At 55.0% G+C, this 23243-nt stretch overlaps 1 protein-coding gene across 1 annotated transcript in view; it reads left to right on the top strand.

Annotated features, from left to right (window-relative positions):
* The window catches only part of Edar (ectodysplasin A receptor), a 49936-nt gene that overhangs the window by 19888 nt on the left and 6805 nt on the right, over nt 1-23243 (top strand). Inside the window, exons 3-6 of the mRNA XM_004844733.3 lie at nt 12873-12932; nt 13438-13560; nt 13920-14101; nt 18617-18702. Coding sequence (XP_004844790.1) covers nt 12891-12932; nt 13438-13560; nt 13920-14101; nt 18617-18702 — 433 coding nt within the window. The 5' untranslated portion in view covers nt 12873-12890. The remainder of the gene's footprint in view (nt 1-12872; nt 12933-13437; nt 13561-13919; nt 14102-18616; nt 18703-23243) is intronic.

Below are 23243 nucleotides of genomic sequence, written 5' to 3'. Positions count from 1 at the left end.
AGGAAGACGCAGCTCCAACATAGGTCAGCCCCTCCCTCACCAGGCCAGGCGAGTCCCCAAGTCCAGACATAGCGTCCTTTCCCTGCTATCCCAAGCCGGGCTTGGCCAGCCTCGCTTTGGTCCCCAGGTCAGCTGCCTGAACCCTACATGCCCTGCTGGGACTCTGCAGCCAGTGCTCGGGGTAGGAGTCATGGAAGCTGGAGAGCTGGTGCCTTCGGAGCTTGAACTTTGAACAAGCTCAGTGCCCATACTTTCTGTGGTGCTGTTCCCACCACATCGGCCACCAGGGCTTGCTGGGACAGTGGCTTCACATGATGGACATAGCTAGGGCACCCAGATACTCCATAGATGTGGTGTCAGCCAACCTGGCTTATGGAGCCTGGACAGCACCTGTCCCTGCTGGTCCTTCTAGGTGCCTGAAGGCCCAGACCACACACAACCAGAACCTCACTCTTGGGCCAGGGCTTCTCAGCCATGCTGACTCTGGGACTCCACAAAGCCGTCCCCAGTGACCCAAAACCAAAACAGCCTCCTGCAGAGTGCTGGGTTTCCACAGAGCTGTCCTGGAGCCTCCAGCTGCCCCTTATCCTTTGATCTCTGGCTCCACCCTCTACTTCTGCCCTCTGCCTCACCTCTGCCCCCTGCCCACCCCTGCCCTAAGCAAGCCCTCTGCCCTGAGCCTCCCACCTCAGCCACAGAGGGCATTTGCCCATCCCTTTCCCTGTCAAGGGAAGAGTTGTGCGTGGCTGTTAATGAAAGTGACACAGCCCGTGCGTTCATCCTGGATTATGCGGTTGTTAGGCGCAGCAGCACTGCCAGCAGCCAGTCTGCGGTTGATTTGGAAACAGACGAGTCCCAACAGTGAGCTTCAGGAAAGGTGTCAGGTATAAATCTCGTCTTCAAACAGTGGGCGCATTCCACACTTCAGAGCCGCTGCTTTGAATGAGGCCCTTCTCTCAGCCCCCTTTCTTTTCCCGGCTGGAACTGGATGAAAGGCCGGGGGTGTGCGCACTCGTTTAGTCTGATAATGAGGGCGAGGCTTGCGGGCATGGTAATTTGGCAGCTTCGCTACTTCCTGTAACAGTTTTACTTTTTTTTCATCCAAAGGCTGCTTAAAGACAAACATTTTTTGTTAAACTGCTGGTAGTTCGTTTTCTGCAGGAACCATACAATTAATCTTGTTTATATTAAAGAGGCAGGTTGTCTTTGTCAGCTTTCCTGAGCTATAATTAATGAGGATCAAAACGTTACAAAAACATAATATTTAGCTTAACGCAATGAGGCCGGGCAACAGCTGCATCAATCAGAGGGGTAACAGGGAAACAAACATCCCTGCCTTTGGAGGAGCTTGCTGCTTAGAAGCCAGATCACAGGCGGCTCTCTCCTCACTCACAGGGCAGCTGGTGACAGACGGGCATGGACATCAAACGCTGTGTGATGCCCATTGATTACACCAGCAGCACAGCTGGGGACCCTTGGCCGAGTCTGCCCAGGTGAGGCTACAATCAGAGCACAGGCCCGAGGAACGCCCCCTTACCCCCCACCAGGCACCTAGCCAGCCTGGGCTGCTTGCCCTGGAGCCCTCAGTTTGAATTTGGTCACCAGAAGTCAGAATCTGGGCGTGGGGTGTGGCCCAGCGGTTCCATCGCCAGCACCCAAAATAAATTTTTAAAAACCTCAGCACAGAGCCGGTGAGCAAGGGCAGCCAGACCGCAGCACCTGCCTGGCTGTGGCTTCCCCGAGAGTTCACGGGGTCATGTGCCCTTGAAGGCGGCAGGGCCTCCCCTTGCCAGGCGCAGTGGAAGCAGCCACTGAGTGCCAGGGACCACAGTTTTCAGCAGACTCCAGAGGTGCAGGAGAGGGCCAAGTAGATGGAAGAGCTTCAGAACAGAGTGTGTGCAGAGACTGCAGCAGTCAAACAGCCTACGGGGGAGCCCTGGGACCCTGCACTGGGTGAGGTGCCGAGGCCGTGGGTGGCTCTGACCCCAGATGGGCAGGCAGGTACAGAGCCTGCTGCCCCACCATCGAGCCCACCGTGCAAAGCCAGCTGTGCTCTCCCCTGCAGCCAGGCCTCACAGGACACCCAGAATCTGTCTCAGCCTCCAGTTCTGTTCTCACTGCAATAGATTTCACCATCGTGAACATCGGGAGCTGACCCGAAGGTCACCATGGGGGTTGCCTGGTTTAGTCATGGTCTAGGAGACTTTGGATCACTAAGAATTGTCACCTCAGTCACTGTAGGCACATGATTGAAAGAGCACAGCAATGAGAACCCCTTCCGACTCATGTGTCTGAACAAACAAACTGAAAGGAAATGTAGCACACCAGACGGCCGCAGTTTAATTCCCCTTTCTGTTTTATTGTCCAGTTCCTGCAAACTTGGAGAATAAACACATCACGCCCGGCACCATGGTGGGCATTCTGTAGCCATTGTCTCATGTAACCCACAGGTCCTGAGATCATGCTGCTGTTTAATGAGACAATTGGAGCACAGAGCTGAGACCATGACTTTCCCAGAGCCACTTAGCTGCTAAGTGATGGGGCCTGGGTGTTGGGGCTCAACCCCAGGGCCTGCACACACTAGGCAGGCACTCCACCACCTAGCCACATCCCTGGCCCTCAAGCCAGACTTGAACCAGGACACTGGTGTCAAGGTGCTGTTCCTAGAATCATCTCTCTATAGTGCCAACATTAAAATTAGGTGTGAGGGCCTCCCTGGAGAAGATGCCCCAACCACTCATACTGTAGTATGAATTTCTGTATATCATCTCCTGCTGACAGATGGCTGAATCAAGGTCGCTGAGGAAATGGAGCAGAGAGGAACAGGTCAGCACAGGGCCCTGGGGAAGCACCATGGAGGCCCAGGTGTAGGCAGGAGGGCATGGCTGAGAAGGGAAGGTGTGGGCCACAGAGGCTGCTGGGACAGGTATGAGACGTGGACCACAAGAGGGTGACTTGGCTACAAAAAGTCAATGAAAGTCCCCTGGGTCATGAGTCACTCCAGTGCTAAACATCCCAGAGGGACAAACTGCCTCCCTGTTTTCCCAGATGTTATGCATGACCCTGCCCTACATCCACCCTCCCACAGATCTCTGGAGGGCAGGTGGCCCCAATCACAGAGCTCTCGGCATGGAAGTGCAGCCAACCAAGTCCAGAGGACTCAATGGGGCATGGGTGGAAGGAGTAGTCAGGGTGGCTGGGGTGATCAGGGAGATGCAGAGAGAAGGGCAGGCAGTCTGTGTGTGCCCAGTCCTCAGGCCTTATTGCACTTCCCAGGAGAAACCTGCCAAGTTATCTCTTCTGCCCCTCTGTCCAATGCCCAAAACCAGCCATTCCCTCCTGCACCTGCCCTGTCCACTGCCCCACTGTTGCCAGGACTCAATGGGATGATGTTTCAGGAGGGTGACTTGGTGGGAACACTAAGGGCCTAGGCTCTTGAGGGGTATGGGTAACAGGAAGTGCAGGCTGGGGGCCATACCATGGGGAACACTTGGCATTGCACGGACACACAAGACATGGCTCCTAAGACACACAGTTGAGCCCATTCAAAGGACCCAGGAGGCCAGGTGGGAGGATGCACCACGGAGACCTGGGAGCAGTGTTTGAAACTGCAGCCTGAAAACATCTAGAAACTGTGAAACAGGATACCAGAGATGAAGGGAACTCCAGAAACCAGCAGGAGAGTTCTGTCCGGCCTAGACCAAACTCAACTGAGCCTGGATGAAGCCCAAGGCTCAGGGGATGAATGGATCCCAGGCCTCACAGGATGGATGGGTCCCAAGGCTCATGGGGCAGACAAAGCCTCAGGGCTCACAGGATGGACAAATTCAGAGCTCATCGGACAGACAGAGCCTGGGGTTGGTGGGATGGGTGGAGCCCAGGCTCACAGGGGGGGGAACTCTGAAGGGCTGCCTAACTTGTGGCCAGAGCCCTCACTGAACCTTGTGGGATGTGATTTGAGACCCAGAAAGCCTGAGCCATTGGAAGAAGGTTGCAACCTTAGGACAAAAGGCAACAACCAAAAGATCAGTCCTAATAAAGAATGAAGCCAAGCCTGACCAGTTCATGTAACTTAGCACCTGCCAGAGTAAAACTCAAAGCTCATGTGGGTCCCCTGCAAGGTACCATTATGATGTCCTACACACAGAGAGCATCGCCTGACCTAAGAAGAAGGGGGAAATGTGACTTACAACGCTCTCCAAAGAGAGCAGTTGGTAGAAACAGACTCTGAGATAACCCAGATGTTGGAATCAACAAAGACTTTAGAACAACTGCTTTTAATATCTTCAAGGACTTAAGTGAAACTGAACATAACGAGTGATCAGATGAGAATCTCAGCAAAGAAAGTGAAAGTATTTTTTAAAAAGAAAATTCTAGAACTGACAAGTAAAATATCTGAAATGAAAACTTTTCCAAAAAGGTTTAACTACACTGTGGAGATTGGAAGAACTGATGTTGGCTTCACTGAAGTCATATGAAGAAGGGAAAAAATTTTTAAATACTTTTATCATACCAGAAAAAAAAATAAAGTATTTTATCATGTCCTTCATTGCTCAGAAACCTCCATCGCCTCCTTGTCTCCTTAATGGAAACAAATCCCTGATGTCCACAGCCTTTCGCAGTCAGACCCCAAATGAACTTCCATCCCAGTCCCCAACCCTCAGCCCAGGCCATTTCTATACAACCAGTAACTGCCTAGTGCTACCCTGTACCTCCTTGCCTCATCCCTGATCTGAGGCTCTTTTATCCCAGAGCCTAGGATGATTTTAAATGCCCTTCACCCACATCACTGTCCTCAGGGCACCCAGCCAGTGTGTGGCATCACCCTCTCGGTCTCCCCCAACAGACAGAAAACATTGACAAGTATGTTTAATGCTCCACTCCTCTCCAGGTCCTGCTCATGGTCATCTGTCCTGTCCAAGCACCTGAAGGGTCCTCACCTTACTTACCTGTGCAACATGTATGAGGGCTGTGGTCAGCTCAGCCTAGCAGGCTAGGCACGTTTCTGTGTGTGCTGCGCTGGCCTCCCCACAGGGTCTCCTGCTGGTGCTCAGACATCCTACCCCAAGGGCCCTGTTATGCCTTGTATCTAGATGTCCCCCCAACAGCCTCATTTGGCTATGGGTGGGGCTTTTCAGAGATGGCTGGATCTAGAGTGCGTGATGCTGGGATCAAGGGTGTGTGATTACTAAATTAGTCCACTGATTGCTTTGGCATAGTTTTGGATATGGATAATGGGAAGGCCCACCCTGAGTATGAATGCTACCACCCTAATGGTGGGTAGCCTGGACAGACTATAAGGGGCTTTCTGCTGTCATCTGCTGTCAGAATATAAGGGCTGCTGTCAACACATGCTGCTGCTTCTTTACTACTTTGCTGCTTTGCTGCCTTCTGCCTGCCATGAACTCTATCTCCTCTGCCATGCCACCCTGCCTTGGAGCCAGCCAACTATGAGCTGAAACCTCTGCAAATTGTAAGCTAAATAAACCTTTCCTCCTTTAACTTCGGATGTTGGGTATTGTGTCTCAACAATGAGAAAAAGTAACAAAGACAGGTCCCTTGAACCACAGCACCCAGCACTACCTGATCTCTCACTGGGTCCTTTTACCCCAGCCTGACCTTCAGTCATATGGAGAACATGTCCCTGGCTCCCAAAAACTCTACCCTCTTGAGGAACCCCAGGAGACCAGGCAGGGGCCTCAGTGACCTCAAAGCACCTGTGGTATGATCAGGATGCCGTATTCTGAGGTCAGCATCCTCACATCTGCTGCTTATGCTCCACAAAGACCCAGCCCCTAAATTACAGGCTGTGTGTCATCACAGGGCTGGAGGTAGAGGGGGAAGTCACATGGGGTCAGTGGATGGAGGATTGAGTTCCACAACCCAAACCTGCCCTCCAACCTCAAATGACTCTCTGGGGAAGAGGAACAATCTTGTTCCAGTTTTTAAAGAAAAGGTTTTTTCATGATGACAAACCACACGTTGGCTTGGAGCCTGATTTCCAAGAGCAGCAGCACCAGGAAGACAATGTGGCCATAGAGAAATTCAACACACTAGGAGTAACCCTCAGAATAGCCATGAGCATGGGGTGAGCAGACCGTGTACCCCATTAGCCAGAGAGCAAGATTGTCAGAGATTTTGTGTGTGTGTGTGTGTGTGTGTGTGTGTGTGTGTGTGTGTCCTTGCAGTTTCTCCAACAAAGAGGAACCCTGTGAGGAGCTGTACTCTACAAACCTTACTTCTGGGCTGTGGATGTTGCTCTGGTGGAGTGCTGGCCTAGCAGAGGTGAGGCCCTGGATCTAATCCTCAGCACAGCCTGAAATCAAACAAAGAAACAAACAGAAAACTATGTATCTTTGAATAACATGCTCTAAAGCAATTTACTGTTCAGCATGTGCACTAGAGCTTTGCCCCAAGGGCCAGCTTTGTAGGATGCTCGCTGCCCCAGACCTTCCAGCCCTGGTTCCAGAGGTCTCTCTACCCCTAGCCTCATGGTGCACACAGAGGGTGCAGAATGCACATAGGTGTGTGTCATGCACTGTCACCAGTGCAGCACATGATGCTACCCGCCTGTGTGCTGGCCCCAGCCTGGTGTGTCCAGGAACCTCTAGTGAGAGGAGGGGGCCCATTCTTGGGCTGTGGAGAGAGGCTGGGGAGAGGACTAGGGTCCTCAGACATGGAATGAGTGTGTGCCATCCTCCCAGGTGGCTGCCAGTGCCATGCAGAAAATTGCAGAGGAATGTGCACTTGGGTGAGCGCTTTTGACAGAGGAAGCTGAAGGAGCAACATCCACCCAGGCCTCCTCCCTCTCTGGCTCCCACCACAGGGAGTGACGTCCCTCAGCCCAACACCCAGGTCCACCATGAGGCACCCGGGTCCTGGTGTCCTCCCTGGCCAGGGATGAGTAAAGCCCAATTGTGTGCACAGATTACTTTGTTGGTCCATTCGGGATCTGTGACCTTTTGAGATAAATGTACCCCAAATGTATTTTAAAAGCTGGCCATGTGCTTACCTTCCAGTCATTCCTATTCCTTCTTCCTGTCATTCCTGGGGGCTGACATTCACAACACTGGCAGCATAAATAGTGCAAATCTTGCTTGTTCTGCCAGACCTCTGCTTGGCTCTGTGAGGCCCAGAGACATGACCCCTACTAGGCCCTCATAAATTAAAGGGTCTTGGGGCTTTGGGGTTTTAATATAAGGTAATTTTAGTATCAACATCATCCAGTTGCAAAAACTTTGGCATCACACAAGGGCTCTTGGCATGGGAATGAGGAAATAATGGCTTTCTGGGTGCATCATGAAACACCTCGTAAACAGGACTTTCCATGGCGCCTGGGTCACTGGCAGGACACTGCTGGCTCTCGTGTGGACAGAGTGTCCTCGCTCTCCACATTGCAGGGCAAGCTGCTCAGAACCCACAGCACATGAGCCATGGCCACAGCCTCCATACAGCCAGGGTTGGATCCCCACAGCAAGTGCATTTTCCTGACACCACCTGATGTGACAGGGTGACCATAGGAACCTTGTTACCTCCTGCCATGAAGCTGTCCCAACTCCAGTGCTCTGTTCCCTGCCACAGCAGCGTCCACCTTGGGTGACTTGGGGTGTCTGGACCTGCTCTGCACCACAGCCTCCCTCTGCACAGCAGGAGCCCTGTGCCATTCTGCCAGCACTATGTCCCCACCCACCCAGCACACAGCAACATGGGGCCAGAGGGGAGATGGGTTTGCTTGTAGTGGAGCCCTGCGTGGACCACAGCACTGACACAGACAACCACACTAGGTCAGGAGCAATGCACACGCCTGGCTGGCTCAGCACTGTTGGCTGTCAGAGTTTTCTGACAGGAAAAAGCGTTGCTCCAAGCAGAGGGGAGCTGTCCCAAGGGCATTGTCCTGTTGGATAGTGGCTGGACAGCACCTTCTCGAGTGGCGCATCCTTTGTCACTGTGAACACAAACCCTCCCTGCACCGACCTCGCCCTGCCTTCTGGCTCCCCAAGAGAAGGAGGCCGCTGGGAGCAAGGAGCAGCTGCAGCTCAGAAAGGGCTTCAGCCTGTGCTGCCCAGGACACCTTGGATCCCACCCAGCGCATGGAGACACCACCAGGAAGGCCTCTGAGGACACAGCACCATCTTTCTTTTAACCTTCTTAGTTCTAGGTGCGCATAGTCCTTACGTGTATTTACAGGACATGTGTAACATTTCAGTACATGGATACAACACTTAATGGTCAATCGGCAACTCACAAAGCCGTCCACCCAGACAGTCACTGTCCCTGTCTGTTGAGGACATCTGATGACTCGCTAGCTTTCAATGTCCAGTTAGTTGTTGACTACCATACTGTGGAAAATCATCAGCTGGCCCTCCAACCCTGCTGCACCCTGAGACCCAGTCTTGGGTAGAACAGAAGCCAGTAGCCACACCTGTGGTTCCAGATTGTCCACACTTTCTGTGGGTTTGGCTTACCTGCTGCCCACTGCTTTTCTACAAAGTGTATGTAAGACTTCAGTTCCTCCACCTGGAAGAAAGGCACAGGGCCATAAATGAGTGGGGTGCAACTGCAATATAATCCACATCTTATCCTCCCGTAATTTAAATACATGAGAAAGAAAGAAGCCAGGAGCAGGAGATTCTGCTAACTGCGCTTGAGGTCCAGCTCGGAGGGGCATGAACAGCCCCCATTCCTCCCAGTCCCACAGACCCTGGAACCCAGGGTAGATTGTCTGGTGCATCCTGGCCGAACCCATGGGTGCCTTATGAGGTTCGGCCGTGCAAGGCCTTGTGGCACCAGGCTTAGAGAGAGAACATGCTTTCAAACTGGTAGAACGAGGCCCTGAGTCTGACAGGAAGGAAGAACTCAAATTTACAAGCTCCTTGCTTCATGCCGGGACTCGAATTCAAGAGAAGGAAAACAAAGTCTTCTGTGAGGGGGCACACAGTTATTTATAGCTCTATGCCATCTGGGTCACCTGCCTGAGGACACAACGTGGATGCAGGGGAGAGGTGACCCAGGACAAGGAGCAGGGCCTCATCCATCCCTCCCTCCCTCCATCCTCTCATGAACAGCACACAGGCCAGGTCAGAGCCATGTTGGAAGGAGGAGACAACAGGCACATGGCCCAAGGGCTCCGATCACCTAGGCCCGACCCTGCTGTCTTGTGGTTTCACCTCCTCAAGGGCTCTGGCTCCTCAAGTTCCCCACACTGTGCGCCACAGGAAGGTGGGCAGGCCTGGCCCCTGTGGCTCTCGGCAGCTCTTGGATCCCTCTCCTGGGCTGTGTAGGAGGCAGAACATGAGCAGATCTGGGTCAGCTCCTCAGCCCTGTGAGACCCAGGCCAGTCACTCAGCCTCTCTGGTTAACAGGGTGGCGAGTGCCTCTGGGGCCTGTTTAGGAGTCAAACAAGGGCCCCATGTGTGCCATTCATAGGCCAAGGGGCCCTGTACCTGCTCACATCAAGAAAGCCCTGCACATACTCTGTGTCCCCCCAGTGAGGCTGCTACCCTGGCCCCAACCTGTAGCATTGTGAGGCCAGAGAACAACCAAAACCATTTTTAAAATGTCATCTTGGTGAAAGAAGTTAAAGTGGATAAACCCAAGGCAAATGGAAGGACATTGAGCTCTGCTGAAACATTGGACACTGCTCAGCAGTAACAGAAACACACACCGAGGCCTCATGCCAAGGGAGTCTGTGGGCATCTTGTCCCAAGGCAGAGGACACCACGGAGGGGCAGAGGCAGCAAAACCTGCTTCAATCTGCAATGACAAAACCTGGATGGGACAGCAGGGTGAGTCAATGGCAAAGGGGAGTGGGGAGCACTGGAGGGGATGGGGTGTCCACTGGGACTGGGCCAAGGTCCCTGCTCAGCACTGTTGGCCTGAGGTGGGAGTCTGGATTCATTGTGCAGTTGTTGTTCCCCACGGAGCTGATTGCTTCTCAAACTCATCTTAGCAGTGAGATATAATTAGAATATGAAAACACGTGCCATCATCTGGACTTGGAGGCCCACGAGGCCAAGAACATGGCTGCCTCCCCCCCTGCACTGCACCGCTCAAGCAGCTGCATACCTGGGGCCCTCGGGCTGTGCCACACTGTGCAGAAGCAGCTTCTGTCTTGTTCGGCAGCAGCTTCCTGGTCACACCAGGTGATGATGGCACTCGAATTGGTGTGTAGATGCACTGGAGCCTGGCTTCCTACCCTGAAGCCCCAGAATGCCCAGGTACCTTAACCCCTGCTGGGCCTTCCTCTCCCAGTGACTCCAGACCTCCTTGCCGACCTCCCTCTCAGCTCTGGGACAGTCCTCCAGGCCACCTGGGGTGAGATCCCCCCATAGAGGTACCAGCCACAACTGCCACTCATTCCCTTCTCTGGTTTACCCAGCTCTGTACTGGGTCCACAAATGGTGAGGCACCTGCAGGGCAGGGGTTGTGTTGATTTGTTTGCTGTTCAGGTTGGTGTTGAGTAGGTGCTCAGTAAACACTGCACATGTACATGAACAGATGGACAGGCGGATGGACAGATGGATGGATGGATGGATGGGTGGGACTTGAACTTGCAATCCTCCTGCCTCAGCCTCCCTCAGCACTGAGATTACAGGTCTGCACCACCACACCTGGTTGCCTGGCTCTTTTAAAGCCCTCTGTGACACAGTTCAAAGCTCTCAAGAGCCCGTGCTCTGCAGTCAGGCATTTTCATGTCAGGACCACTTTCTGTCCTTCTGAGATTCTGCTCTGGCCTTGGAGGGGAGACTGTACCCCAGACAGTCCCTGGCCTCACATCCTAAACCCTTGGGCAGGACCAGGTGGCCTTACCTGCAGCCAGAGCACCTGGGGATGGGACAGGGAGGACCTGGCTGAGTTATGGCAGGTGTGGGCTGGGAGAGACAGATGGGAGGAAACAGTGAAGCCCGTTCATCTCTCGAGATTTCACATTAATTAGCATTCTCCTGGGCCATAAATCACAGCCTGGCAGCCTCTCCAGTTGCCATGATGGTGACCTCCATCCAGCTCTGTCACAGTGGTTGAGCCCCCCCACCCCCGCCAGGGCCCAAGAATCTAGGGTGGAGCAGGGAGGCCACCAGCAGCTTCCCTCCAGCTGCTCCAGGAGCAGAGCCAGGAGACCTGGGAGGGAGGCAGGCTGAGCAGAGGCCCAGGGCAAGGGGACCTCCCACGTGTTGGCCTCCTCCAGCAGGGACCTGGGCCTCCCCTCAGGCCCTGGAGCAGCTCCAATCTGCATCCCGCCTCCTAGCTCCAGCCCCCACCCCACACACCTTCTTGGAAGAGGACCTGCTGCAAGGCTCTGTCACAATTATGGGCAACCTCTGCCCAGGTGTTGAGGCAGAGACAGTGGCTGTCTGGAAGGCACTGGTCCCTGCAGGTCCCATGTGCTCCCCAGGATCGAGATGCTGCTCACTTCCCCAACAGTTCCCCCACCTGCCAGGAAGGATGCAGTCTCACAGGCTTCAATGAGGGCACCTCTGGGCACAGTATACTGGGCTCATGCCTGCCACCCGAGTCCCTATGGACCCCCGTGCCAACCCCAGACCCCCGTGTGGGACACAGAGGTCCCTCCAGCTCACCGGGAGCTGGTGACAGAGGGGTGTGGACACTGTCACATGGGTGCTATGCCCAGCCCTGAGCACAGATTCTCAGGATGGAACCCTCCCCGCCCTGAGCATCCCAGGACCCTGCAACCCCAAGACTACATGAAGGTGAGCCCTTGGTGCCTCTGTGTGCTCCAGGCAGATAGACAAGGATCCATTCCTTCGACCCGGGCTCTGGTCAGTGGGTCAGTCTCCAGGCTGGTCTCCAGCCTGCCATACGGCGGGTGGAGTGGGGTGACCAGGCCAGGCTGAGCCAGGATGGAGGCAACTAAGCTCTGAGCTTGAGGTCGGAGCACTAGGCCTCCTTCCTGCCCATCCTAACTCCTTGGGCAGGTGCTGGCTGGGACCCAGCCCACAGGACACAGAGGAAGAAAATCCTTCCCAACCCCAGCTGTGCCACCTGGCTAGGTGCAGCTGTGAGGGGCGGCAGCCAGGCCGGGCCACAGAGTGGGCCTGTAACCTGCCTACACACCTCTTTCCTAATATATAGAAGAGACAGTCATTGAGGCCACCTCACTGGGCCAGGTCACTGAGGATGGGCACCCCATGGACTTCCTGTGTGGGAGTCCAGAACCCATGGACAGGCAGGGATGACAGGTGTACTGGGCCCCCAACCCCAGCCCCCAGGACTGTGCTGTCTCCTGAGGACCACTAGACCCTACAGAAGGACAGCTGGAGCCACCCAGTGTACATGGCCCACAAGGCAGACCCTGATCTGGATCCCTCACCAGTGCTGAGTGGTGGCCTCAGCTGCACGTGAATATGAAGAGACACGGGTGCCTCCTGTCTCCACTGTGTCATAGTCAGGGCCCCTGCCATGTGACCTTGGCTGGTCAGGGGACTCTCTGGCCTCCAGGTGTCTCAGTGCCACAGGCAGCTGGACTCCTACACTCCTCTGCTCCTCCTGTCTTCAAGACCAGCTTTCCTCCTGGCATGGGGACGCTGCTCCAGCGGGGCCAGGAGGGTGGCCAGGCTGGCAGACTTGGCTGTCCCAACCGCATCCTGTGGTTTTCTCTGCCCTAGAGTCTGGGGCCCTGGCTCATGCCGTGTGAACCAGGCTCCTGAACTTGGTCTCCAGCTCGGTAGCATAGGACCTGGGCTCCGCTTCCTCTCTGAAATGCTGGCGAGCGGCACAAGGTCGGTTGCGGGGTTCAGGCCTGGGCTCAGCTGGACGTGTTCCTCCCCAGGCAGTCACAGGAGGCCCCTGGCATCTGGTAGCTTCTTTGACAGCAGCTGAGCTGGGGCTACTGTGCTGACACCTGTGTCTTTCAGGTGCCGTCCCCGGAGAGTATGGCGCACGGCAGGTGGATGCCCTGGCTGCCTGTCCTTGTGGTAAGTGGCCCTGGTGCCCACTCATGAGAACCCACTGGTCCGGGCTACACCCTCCACTCACAGGAACCCAGGGCTCTGGTCGTCAGCCTCAGGAGCTTCAATGTCCCCACGGTGAGGTAGGAGCCCCAGCCAGGCCCAGGGGCAGACACAGCTGCCCACAGCCCACTGCCTGAGTGCTGAGCCTGGTCTTCCAGACCCCTCCTGAGCGAGAGTGGGAACACACATTACAATGACCTATGTTCCGGGCACCTGCTGTTTAGAAGCTCGGGAGCAGGGCCACCTGGTCATGACCTTGAGAATGTATGGGCAAAGAGAACCTGAAGCATATAGACCTCATGGGCCTGGACAGCGGGCAGGGTGGAGCAGTTCAGGTGGGGTGCTGGAGGGAGCTGGGTGGCCGTGCCTGGTGACAGCCTGTGTGTGCCTGGCATGGCACTACATGTAGCTGCTGGGTCACCGTGTACATCCTGAGGTGCCGTGACCACAGTGGCTTTGCTTGGTGCAGATGTCGCTGGTGCACTCAGCCGGCGCAGAGTATTCCAGCTGCGGTGAGGACGAGTTCTACAACCAGACCACTGGGCTGTGCCAGCTGTGCCCGCCCTGTGGACCAGGCGAGGAGCCCTACATGGTAAGGGTGGGCTGCAGGCTGGGCAAGGCAGCTGCCCAGGGCTGAGCGCTGAGCACTTGCTCATAGCACCCCTGGTCCCCATGTCCAGGGGACCCCTTCCTGCTCTGACTCAAGGGTATCAGGCCTTCTGGGTCAAAGTAGTACTTTCAAGCCTGAGTCCCCACCTCTGTCTCCTGAGGGAAGGTACAACCTCCAGGGTTTGGGGTCCAGGAGAGGCTGAGAAAGTGAGTGCCAGGGCCAGTCTGTGGCTGAGATCCAGAAGTTGGTCCCAGGATAGGACAGGAACCAACCTGGGTCTCTGCTCAGGCTGTCAGGGTCCACATGCTTCTCACTCACCGTCCTGACCACTTCTTGGCCAGTCCTGCGGCTATGGCACCAAGGACGAGGACTATGGCTGTGTCCCCTGCCCTGCTGAGAAGTTCTCCAAAGGGGGCTACCAGATCTGCAGGCGCCATAAGGATTGTGAAGGCTTTTTCCGGGCCACGGTACTGACACCGGGGGACATGGAGAATGATGCTGAGTGTGGGCCGTGCCTCCCTGGGTAAGTGTGGCCTTGCTGGTGCCTGGAGTAATGTGGATGGCATGGGCAGTGTGGTGCCTGCTTTGTCTCACATGGAACACTGTCCAATCACAAGGGTGTCACCATGCACGGCAGCACCAGGTGACTGCCCAAGTGAAGCTGCTTAGCCGAGTGCTCACACTCTGAGTGAGACAACAGATGTGGAACACTTTGGAGGGGAAAACTAAATTTCTACGTGAAGTATGATGTCTGGTATTTGTAATCTCTGGGAAATGTGAGGGTAAAAGCTACTAATGAAAATGTTTCCATCATGAGATGCCTACAGTCTCACTGCACTGAGGCCATGTATCTGAAGTTTTCCCAAGTGCATTTAGCCTGAAAGGCATGAAAAGTAAATCATCCTCTTTCCAGGCAGCACATATTGGCAAATTCTGCCCAGAACCAAGAAAACACAGCCTGACCTGCTGTGAATACTAAGCCAATACTGCTGCTGCCTCCCACTAGTGGTCATGGGGCATAATGCTTTGCAAGTGCAGGTGTTCAAGTGCAAGTGAGGTAGGGGTAGGGACAGAGGTGATGGAGGGGAGGAAGATGGTGATGGAGGTGATGACAGAGGTGGGAAGGGAGACAGATGGAGATGACAGAGAGGGAGCTTAGGGAGGGGGGTAATGGTGATGGAGGTGATGACAGAGGTGTGGATGATAATAGCGATGGAGGTATGACTGGAGGTGTGGATGATGGGGTTGGAAGTGATGACGGAAATGAGGATGAGTGATGGAGGTGATGATGATGATGATGATGATGATGATGGAGGTGATGGTGGTGATGGAGGTGAAGGAGGTGGTGGAGGTGATGATGGTGATGGAGATTGTGATGGAGGTGATGGAGGTGTTGGTGATGGAGGTCATACTGGTGATGGAGGTAAGATGATGGTGATGGAGATTGTGATGGAGGTGTTCATGATTGGGGTGATGGAGGTGATGATGGTGATGCAGGTGGTGATGGTGTTGATGGTGATGGAGGTGATGGAGGTGGTGATGGAGGTGAAGGAGGTGTAATGGAGATGTGGTGATGGAGGTGATAAGGAGGGGATGGTAGTGATGAGTGATATGGATAACGATCATCATGGCACAGCGGTGTTGTGAACAGCACACTACACTTCACAGTGTGCTTGTACAGATGTTGGCTCCTTGGGTCACTGTGTTGACTTTAGAGGAAGAAGAAAATAAGATATATTTAAAGGTGGACACTGAGCAGGAGTCTAGAAGGAAGTATGCTAGAAAGACACAACAACTTAAAAATAGAAAGTGAACTAACCTTTTCCAATGAGGACATACAAGAAGTGATCAAAAATTCCACAGCTGTTCATGGTAAAAGCTATCAGAGACTAGAAGTAGAACAGAACCTTCTCAACAGATTAAAGACATGTACTCCACACTTCCAGCGAGAACGCCTTATACGAATGGAGAAGATACAATGCTTTCTCCTTAAGGTGGGGAACAAGGGCAGATATGCCTACTCTTCCTCTGTCCATTAAACTTTGAAACATAGGCCCAAACCAAAAATTCTGGCAATAAATGACACAATTAGGATAAGATTGGCAAGGTAGAAGTAAAATCTTTATATGTGAAAATAATGTGTTTAAATTTTTTAAAATGTATTACAGTAAAAGAAGCACTGTCATTATTCTCCCTCAAAATCCTCTCCCTTGCTTTGAACACACTTATCCCATTGTTCTTGCCACTTTCTGAAGCAGTTCTGGAGGTCCTTTTTCATGAGTGTCTTTATAAGGTGTGATCAAAAACACAGTGAATGGTGCTACCAAGTGCCATCAATAGGTGACCTGGTAAAAACATGATGGTGTATCCTCAATCACCCATCTTATTCACTGGCACTGTGCTACTTCTAGTTCTTCCCCAAAGACAAAAAGACCGTGAAATGTCAATGTTATGAATTGATTCAGGACTTCAAGGTAGTCAAGACAGCACAACAAAAGATACTCAGGAAAGAACACTTCCAGAAGCACAGAACAAACAGGCAGGCTATGGGACTATGCTCTTAGAGAATTGTGATAAGAGTAGAAGCTTTGTCACTGATGGCTTTAGTTCAGTTGCTGTAGCTTCGAGCCCCTGTGAGATGACAGAGCAGCCCCGCCACCCAGGAGCCGCTGGGAATTAGCTCTGTGCAGACCTGTGTGGCCCCTGAATGACAGACATTCAGTAGACCTTGACAATAGATGCTGGAATTGGTCTCTGAGCTTCCTGAGTTTCATCTTGACTGATTCACTCACTAATTTTATTGGTGCAAATACAATATCCATGAAAGAAAGGCAGAGCTCTGAGGATTAAGTGCAGGAAAGACATGCAATGTGCTCACCTGGAAGCAGATGAACCCTGTTTGCAAAACCTAAAAGTGTCTCCAGAGCCTGACTCACACCCTAAGTAACAGAATAACCAGTGTTCAGTCCTGTGAACCTTCAGCTCCAAGAGACCAGCAGGGGGCCAAGAGCATCCATGCTCCCTTTCCTCTCTAAGGAGCGGAGACCAGGAAGGCAGCCACCACCACAGGCAGTGTCCCAAATGCCCAGGAAGCCCTCCTGGTCGGACAAGGGACCCAGGGTTCTGGGAGACTTCTGGAGGGAGGTCAGGCCAAGAAACAGGCAGAATTCTCGGAGAGGGATGCTGAGCCCAGCTCATGGTCCTGGGGCCGGACTGTCCCTGAGGTTACAAAGAGGCCAGGGATGGCAGACCCAAAGGAAGCTGTCCCTGGAGACAGGCTGCAGCTTGTGGCTGCCTCAAAGGACCTGGGCCAAGAGGGTGCCCATCAGCAGAACAGTAGGGCTCTTCCTGGCTCTCTCTGCCTCCTGGCACAGCAGTCAGCTGGTCATCACCTTCTATACCAGGACAGAGCATGGCCTCCCACCCTGCACAAGGAGGATGTGGTGTCCCAGTGCCACCCCATGGATGTGACCACGGCTTTGCTGGCTCCCTGATGGGCCCTCCATGTGATATCTGTTTAAATCAATCCCTTCCGTCCCCCAGTGAGCTCCAGGCCTAATGGGAGGCACCTGAGGACCCTGTGTCCCAGGGCAGGATAATGGGGTGTTTTGGCAAGGAGCCTCACAAGCTCCATGAAAGGCTGTTTTCATCCGGAATCCCTGCAGTCTCCACACTGCTGCGATACAGATCAGCTCTGTTTGTCTTCCAACCTGGGCTGTACAGGCCTCCCCTGTGGTTTGGCAGGCTGGCTGCTCATTCTTTGCCTCTGCGCTGCAATGCATCCTGTAGCCTAGGCAGAGCTTAACAATGAGCAGCATGCGGGCTTTCCTGTGGGAGGGCCAGGTGTGGGAGAATGGGACAAGGGGAAATTTGTAACCTCCCCAGAACCCTGGGACCAGGCAGACAGGAGCCTCCACCAGTTTGCTCCCTCAGACTAGCTCTACCTGGGTCCCCAACTCCAACCTAGCACCCAACAGCTGGCAGCCATGGGAGGGCCTTTGAGGTACATGGCTAATAAAACAGAAAGTTCTGTATGCACAGGAGATGTTGCCCCCTCCTGCATTAGAATCAGGGAAGGTGCTAACCTCGGTTCCTTTTGTTTATTTGATTTTTTTGGTACCGGGGATCGAACTCGGGACCTTGCGCGGTAGGCGGCAGAACCACTGAGCTAAATCCCCGGCCCGCCTTTTGTTTAATTGACTCCTCGGGCCGGGGATTTAGCTCAGTGGTTCTGCCGCCTGCCTCGAAAGCGCAAGGTCCTGAGTTTCAATCCCCGGTACCAAAAAAAACCCCACATAATTGACTTCTCATTATGTGGCAAATGACACTTGTTTATGGAGCCAAGGTAGAAGCCAGAGCTGGTGGAGGGAAGGAGCTGGGCCTGGAGGAGAGGCCCCATGTGGGTGGCCTGCAGGGTCATGGCCACAGCAGTAGACCCCACCCACTAGTGTGGCCATGGACTGGTGCCAGGAGCATGGTTGGGGTGAAGGCATCCAGCAGGGTGGCGGTGAATGAGTCCTCTTCTGTATGCACATGCGGCCACTGTACAGCGGCCAGTCCCATAGGGGCCTGCGGGCCTGAGCCACTGGCTGCCTTTCAGGCTGTCTGGGCAGTCAGCTGTCCTCACAGCTGGCCAGCTCCCCTCAGGTCATCTGCAGCCTCACAGATGGTCTGGGAGATCTGGGTCCAGGATTCATGGGCAGTGCTGGTAACAGTCCCCGAGCTACAGCACTGTGGACTGTGGACTGTGGTGGCACCCAGACATTCTAGGGGTGACACCGACAAAGACAATGACATACATGCACTAACAAATCCCTCAGGAGCAGAACTAAAAGACAGGGAGTGGGGGTGTCAGAGAGGGACAGGCTGGCCCAATACTGGAAAAAGACTGTCCGCTCAGAACACAGAACCCCGGGAAACCAAGGGCCTGGGGCAGCTGGCTGGGTGCAACCCCACCCCTGCTGCCCCAAGGCTGGCTGACTCCCGCCAGGAACCACTGCGGCCCCTCACCTGTCTGCTGTCTTTCTTGTCCCTACAGCTACTACATGTTGGAAAACAGACCGAGGAACATCTATGGCATGGTCTGCTATTCCTGCCTCCTAGCGCCCCCCAACACCAAGGAATGTGAGTGCTGGCAGGACAAGAGGTCAATTTCGGGGCAGGGCGGGATGGGTGGCCTGGGAAGGGAGCCTGCCACTGCAGGCCGGGCTCCTCCTCTTTGTTTGCCTGGGGTGCCTCAGACCCTGGGATCCGCCCCCGGCGCCCCAAAATAAAATAAGCCCTGTCCTGTCTCCTGGAAAAGCGAGAGGTCATGGGTGCAAAGGTATTCCGTGAAGGCCAGGCGAGTTCAGTTCCCGCCCACATTTGTAATCGCGCGAGGCCAAGAGGATGAATCTAGGACCCAGGAGCACCTGGGGACCCCGCTCTGCCCTCCACGGCTCAGCGGTAGCCCCCATCACTTCCGCGTCACTGAGCAGAGGGGGCGGTGTCTAGAGGGCAGGACGGGAAGCAGGGCCGATCCGTGCAGGGGACGGGACGGAGCCTTGGTGGGGGCGGAGTCTTGGGCGGGGCTTGGATGAACGGGTGCAGGCTGCGCCCAGCTTGTCCGAGCCCGCGCACGCCCAGAACTGGGCTTCCGTCTGCCCCGAGCTCCCCGGGGCCGTTCGGTCTTCTCCCGGGATCTGGACCTACTGGTGGCTCTGAGATGCTGCCTAACCTGGGCGGACCGCGGGCACGACCTACTGGGACAGCGTCTGACCCGACCTGAGAGAGGAGACCTAGGGTCACCTGGGGAGCAAGCGCAGCCCCTCCGTCAAGGGAGGAAAACCCGGACCGAGGGATCAGGACCGCAGCATGGGGACACAGGACTGGGGTCATGGGATCGCCCATCCCATAACCGGACCGCACCCCCCCCCCAGTCCCCAGACGGCCAACCACTGCCCCACCTCCTCAAAACCAAGGAGCATTCCAATAGCTGAGATCCCGGGGCAGCTGGTGACCCTGACAGAGGCAGCCCAGGGCAGCCAGAGAGGCCACCCAACCACCGTGAGCACGGTCGTGCATGCATGTGGTGTGGATGTGACACCGTCCACAAATGAACCCCTGCTTCCAGGGGTGCCTGGTGGTGGCTGGAGGCCTGATGGACCTGACACTGCCTGATCTCGGCCTGATTTAAATGTGTCTCTGAGACTGAGGCTGTAGGTGCCTTGTAGCTGCCTCAGTTTCCCTTTTCTCCACCACACGACTGAGGAAACATGGGCTTGGTACTCTAGCAGGGTAGGCACAGCTAGTGTGGAGTCCTTGACGCTGGAAGCAGGAGACAGGTGTGCTCCAGACGCCTCTTAACACCCTGGGTAGCTCTGTCCCCAGGGACACCTGCCCACACTTGGGACGCCCCAGGATGCCCAGGCCTTGAAGCCAAGGCCATATCTCCTGTTTATGGCTGGCCCTAGGGACAGCTTCATCCTTCCCCACCTCATGCATCCTATTAGGCTGAAGGGAGGTGCAGAGCCCTCTCGCTAGTGATCAGTCAAATTCAAGACCCAGATGTGCTGGTTTGCTGAGAGCTCTGGCTTTCTGGCCCCAGCTGTCCCGAAGACACCCATGTAACTGTCAAAGGCCAGGGCACCATGCGGAGGCGTCACACAGGAAGAGCTTTTGTCATGTCTGTCTGCTACCAGGAAACCCACCCATGTCACAGGTCACTGTGAAGACAGGGGCATGGTGGCAGTGTGTTGGAAGTGCCCATGCCAGTGTCGGGACATGTTGGTGACCAGGACCCAGAGTCCATTCCACACTGACTTGTGCCGGGTGTTCCCCTGGAGCACAGTGTGATGCCCAAGACTACAGGTGGGATCCACACAGCTGTCTCTGAGAAGCGAGGCACAGGCCCTCAGGCACAGCATGTCGCCAGGCACCTTTAAGAAGTGGATTCTAAGGCAGCCAGTCTGAATGGGCCTGGGCTGACCAGCACCCTAGAGGGCCTGACTACCTGCTGTTGAGCCAGGATCCACAGCCAGGGGGTGTGCAGCCCAAGGGCAGCCTGGCTCACCACTCCACAACACACCAGGTGGGTCAGGCCTGCTACAGCCACACAGGCCTCAGGGCTCACCCTGTCCTGCATGGACACAGACCCGAGAGGAGGGTGCAGGCCCTAGTGGAGAGTGTGGACCTAAGCAGAGGGTGTGCCCATCTCCTGGAATTGTGGTCTTTCTCATCAAAGCCAGGCCCCAGGGACATCTTGCACAGAAACATCTCCATTCACTCTGGAGGGAGACCTCCCAGCTGGCTCTGCTTTGGCTGCCAGTGTGGAGCAGGTCTGCATCAGACCTCATGGACATGACCCAGGACTTTGTCATGTGAGGTATGCATGTGGGGAACCGCACCAGTGCCAGCCTAAGCAGGCAGAGGGGGCTCAGCAGTCACTACCAGCCCCTCTTTGTCTGTGACCACAGCTGGCGACAGGGCCAGTGGTGTGGGAGCTGGAACAGTTCTAGCCTCTGTCCCCAAAACCTGTGTACTCAGATCCCATTAGCTGGCTTCATCCAGATTTCTGACCTGCCACATCCTTTCAGCATGGCGCAATGAGACGACACGTTACAGATACCCATTCATGCTGCTGTAGTTCTGTCCTGGGGTCTTCAGGGGTTCCTGTGTAATGTCATCAGGGAGGTTTCAGGGACCAGCTTGGACCAGCCCCACCCCACCCCTGCCCCACCTTCCAACCACGTCCAGTGCTGCCCCATGGACTGCTGTTCTCCCTAATAACATGACAATGGTGACAAAGTCTAGAAGTGACCTCACACCTCAGAAGTCAGCCTAGTGGGCTGGGGACGGGTGGGACAGACAGGACCTCCTCTGTTCTTCCCACCCATTCTCATGTCCTCAGAGGACATAGAACGCTGAGTTGGGGACAAAACAGACCACATAAGCTGCACACTGCACTTACAGCATGGCTATGCCCAGCAGAGCACCCTGGCACACACGTGCCAATGTGTGTGAGGGGCCGGCTCTGTCCCTGCCTCAGTTCTGAGCACTAAGCTGGGAAGAAGCTGTTGTTGGGAAGAGGTTGTTGCTGGGAGGTGTGGGCACAGCTGAAACCACAGGCCCTTCTGACCTGCGGCGGTGCTCCAGAAGGTGCCTTCCTCCCTGCAGATTCTCAGGGGTCAAGGGCTGCAGGAAGGGAATGCAAAGATGGAAGGGACCCGAAGGGCACTTGTCTGGCCAAGGTCTGGACCATTCTGTGGGGGTGGCTACAGGGTTCAGCTCCAGTCCTACCATGAACAAGGGGCTGAGAGGCTTGGTAGAGTCTGCCCCCCCCCACAGCACCCACCTCCCGCTGGGCCATGCCCAGAGCATGGTGTCCTTCCAGGCAGGGAGCACCCACTGGTCTGGGCTGTTTGGGTGACACTGCTGGGGCCCCAGGCAGAGGCAGGCTGGCCCTGAAGGCCATGCTGTGGAGGGGGAGTGTCCCTGACAAGCAGTGGCCTGCACAAGCTGTTTCAGAGGTCACTGTGTAGCAGCCTCTCTAGACCACAGGCCTGGGTGTATCTGTGTCCCCGTCTCTAACCCTGTCACCCACCCTGCCTACAAGCCCTGGCAGGAAGGGACAAGAAGAGACAAGAATGATGAAGGTCTAGACACAGCCCACACATCTCCTCAGGGTGTCTGAGCCCCTTACCAAACAGATCCACTTTCCTTCAATGTCCTGTTTGCTCTAGAACAGGAAATCAGGTTCTGCTTGAATTGGGCCCTAAGCCTTCTCTTGCTTCCTGCTCCTGGAGCCTGATCAGTGGCACCCAGTGTAACATGGGGCAGTGTAACTGCCATCACCTTGGTGGCTGCAGATATCCAGAGGGGCTTGGGGATGGGAAGGGTGCACCCCGTCCCCGTCCTGGTCAGGGATGGACAGTTGCCAGCCAAGGCTCCTCCCTGCTGTGTCACTGGTCCTAAGGCCAGGCGTGGAGACTAAACTGGAAGAGCAGGGGTTGGCTGGGATGGGAGGGGCCTTCAGTTACCCTTGGCCCGCAGTGAGAGGTAGCATTTCTCATGGCATGGTCTGCAGCTCAGTCCCCAGCCCTGAGCGACAGCATCTCAGCTACCTTGTACTTCAGAGTCCTGTCTGTCTTAGAGGGACAGGGATGAGGGTGGCTGGCTGGCGATCCTGGAGGATGCAGACATGAGTCATTTGATGGCCTCCACCCCGGCTGGCTGTGTCCCTGCTCCTCAGCTGCCCTGAGCTGAGCCAGGCTTAGGCCTGAGCTGCTCAGACCCCTCTCCTGAAGACACCTGGCAGCTTGCTTCTCAGATGCCTAGTGTTGACACACACAGTACAGGGTGGGAGACACAGGGTGTTGACCTCCAGGAGCTGAGGTCTTGTCCTGGACCCATGAGCTGCCCAGTTCACACTTATCTCCAGAAGTGGCAGACAAAAGAGCAAGGGAAGGAAATGTTACAACCACGAGGACCTTGCATCCACAAGCCAAGTGCTCACCACTGAGCTGCACCCCACTGTGGAAGTGTTTAGTCATTCTGGAGGAAGGAAGGCTGGCATCTGAGAGTCTTTCCGGTTCATTGGAGCTGACTGCTCCCTTAGGGATATATGCCATGGCAGAATCAGCCACTGTTTCCTCCCTGCTAAGTGAGTTTTCCATGAGGGATTTCAT

Source organism: Heterocephalus glaber, unplaced genomic scaffold, assembly GCF_053883595.1.
Source record: "Heterocephalus glaber isolate CG9 unplaced genomic scaffold, H.glaber_assembly_v1.0 deba00000470, whole genome shotgun sequence".
NCBI classification, from domain to species: domain Eukaryota; kingdom Metazoa; phylum Chordata; class Mammalia; order Rodentia; family Bathyergidae; genus Heterocephalus; species Heterocephalus glaber.
The sequence above is the reverse complement of the archived record's forward strand: the minus strand, read 5'-3'. Positions and strand labels throughout refer to the sequence as shown.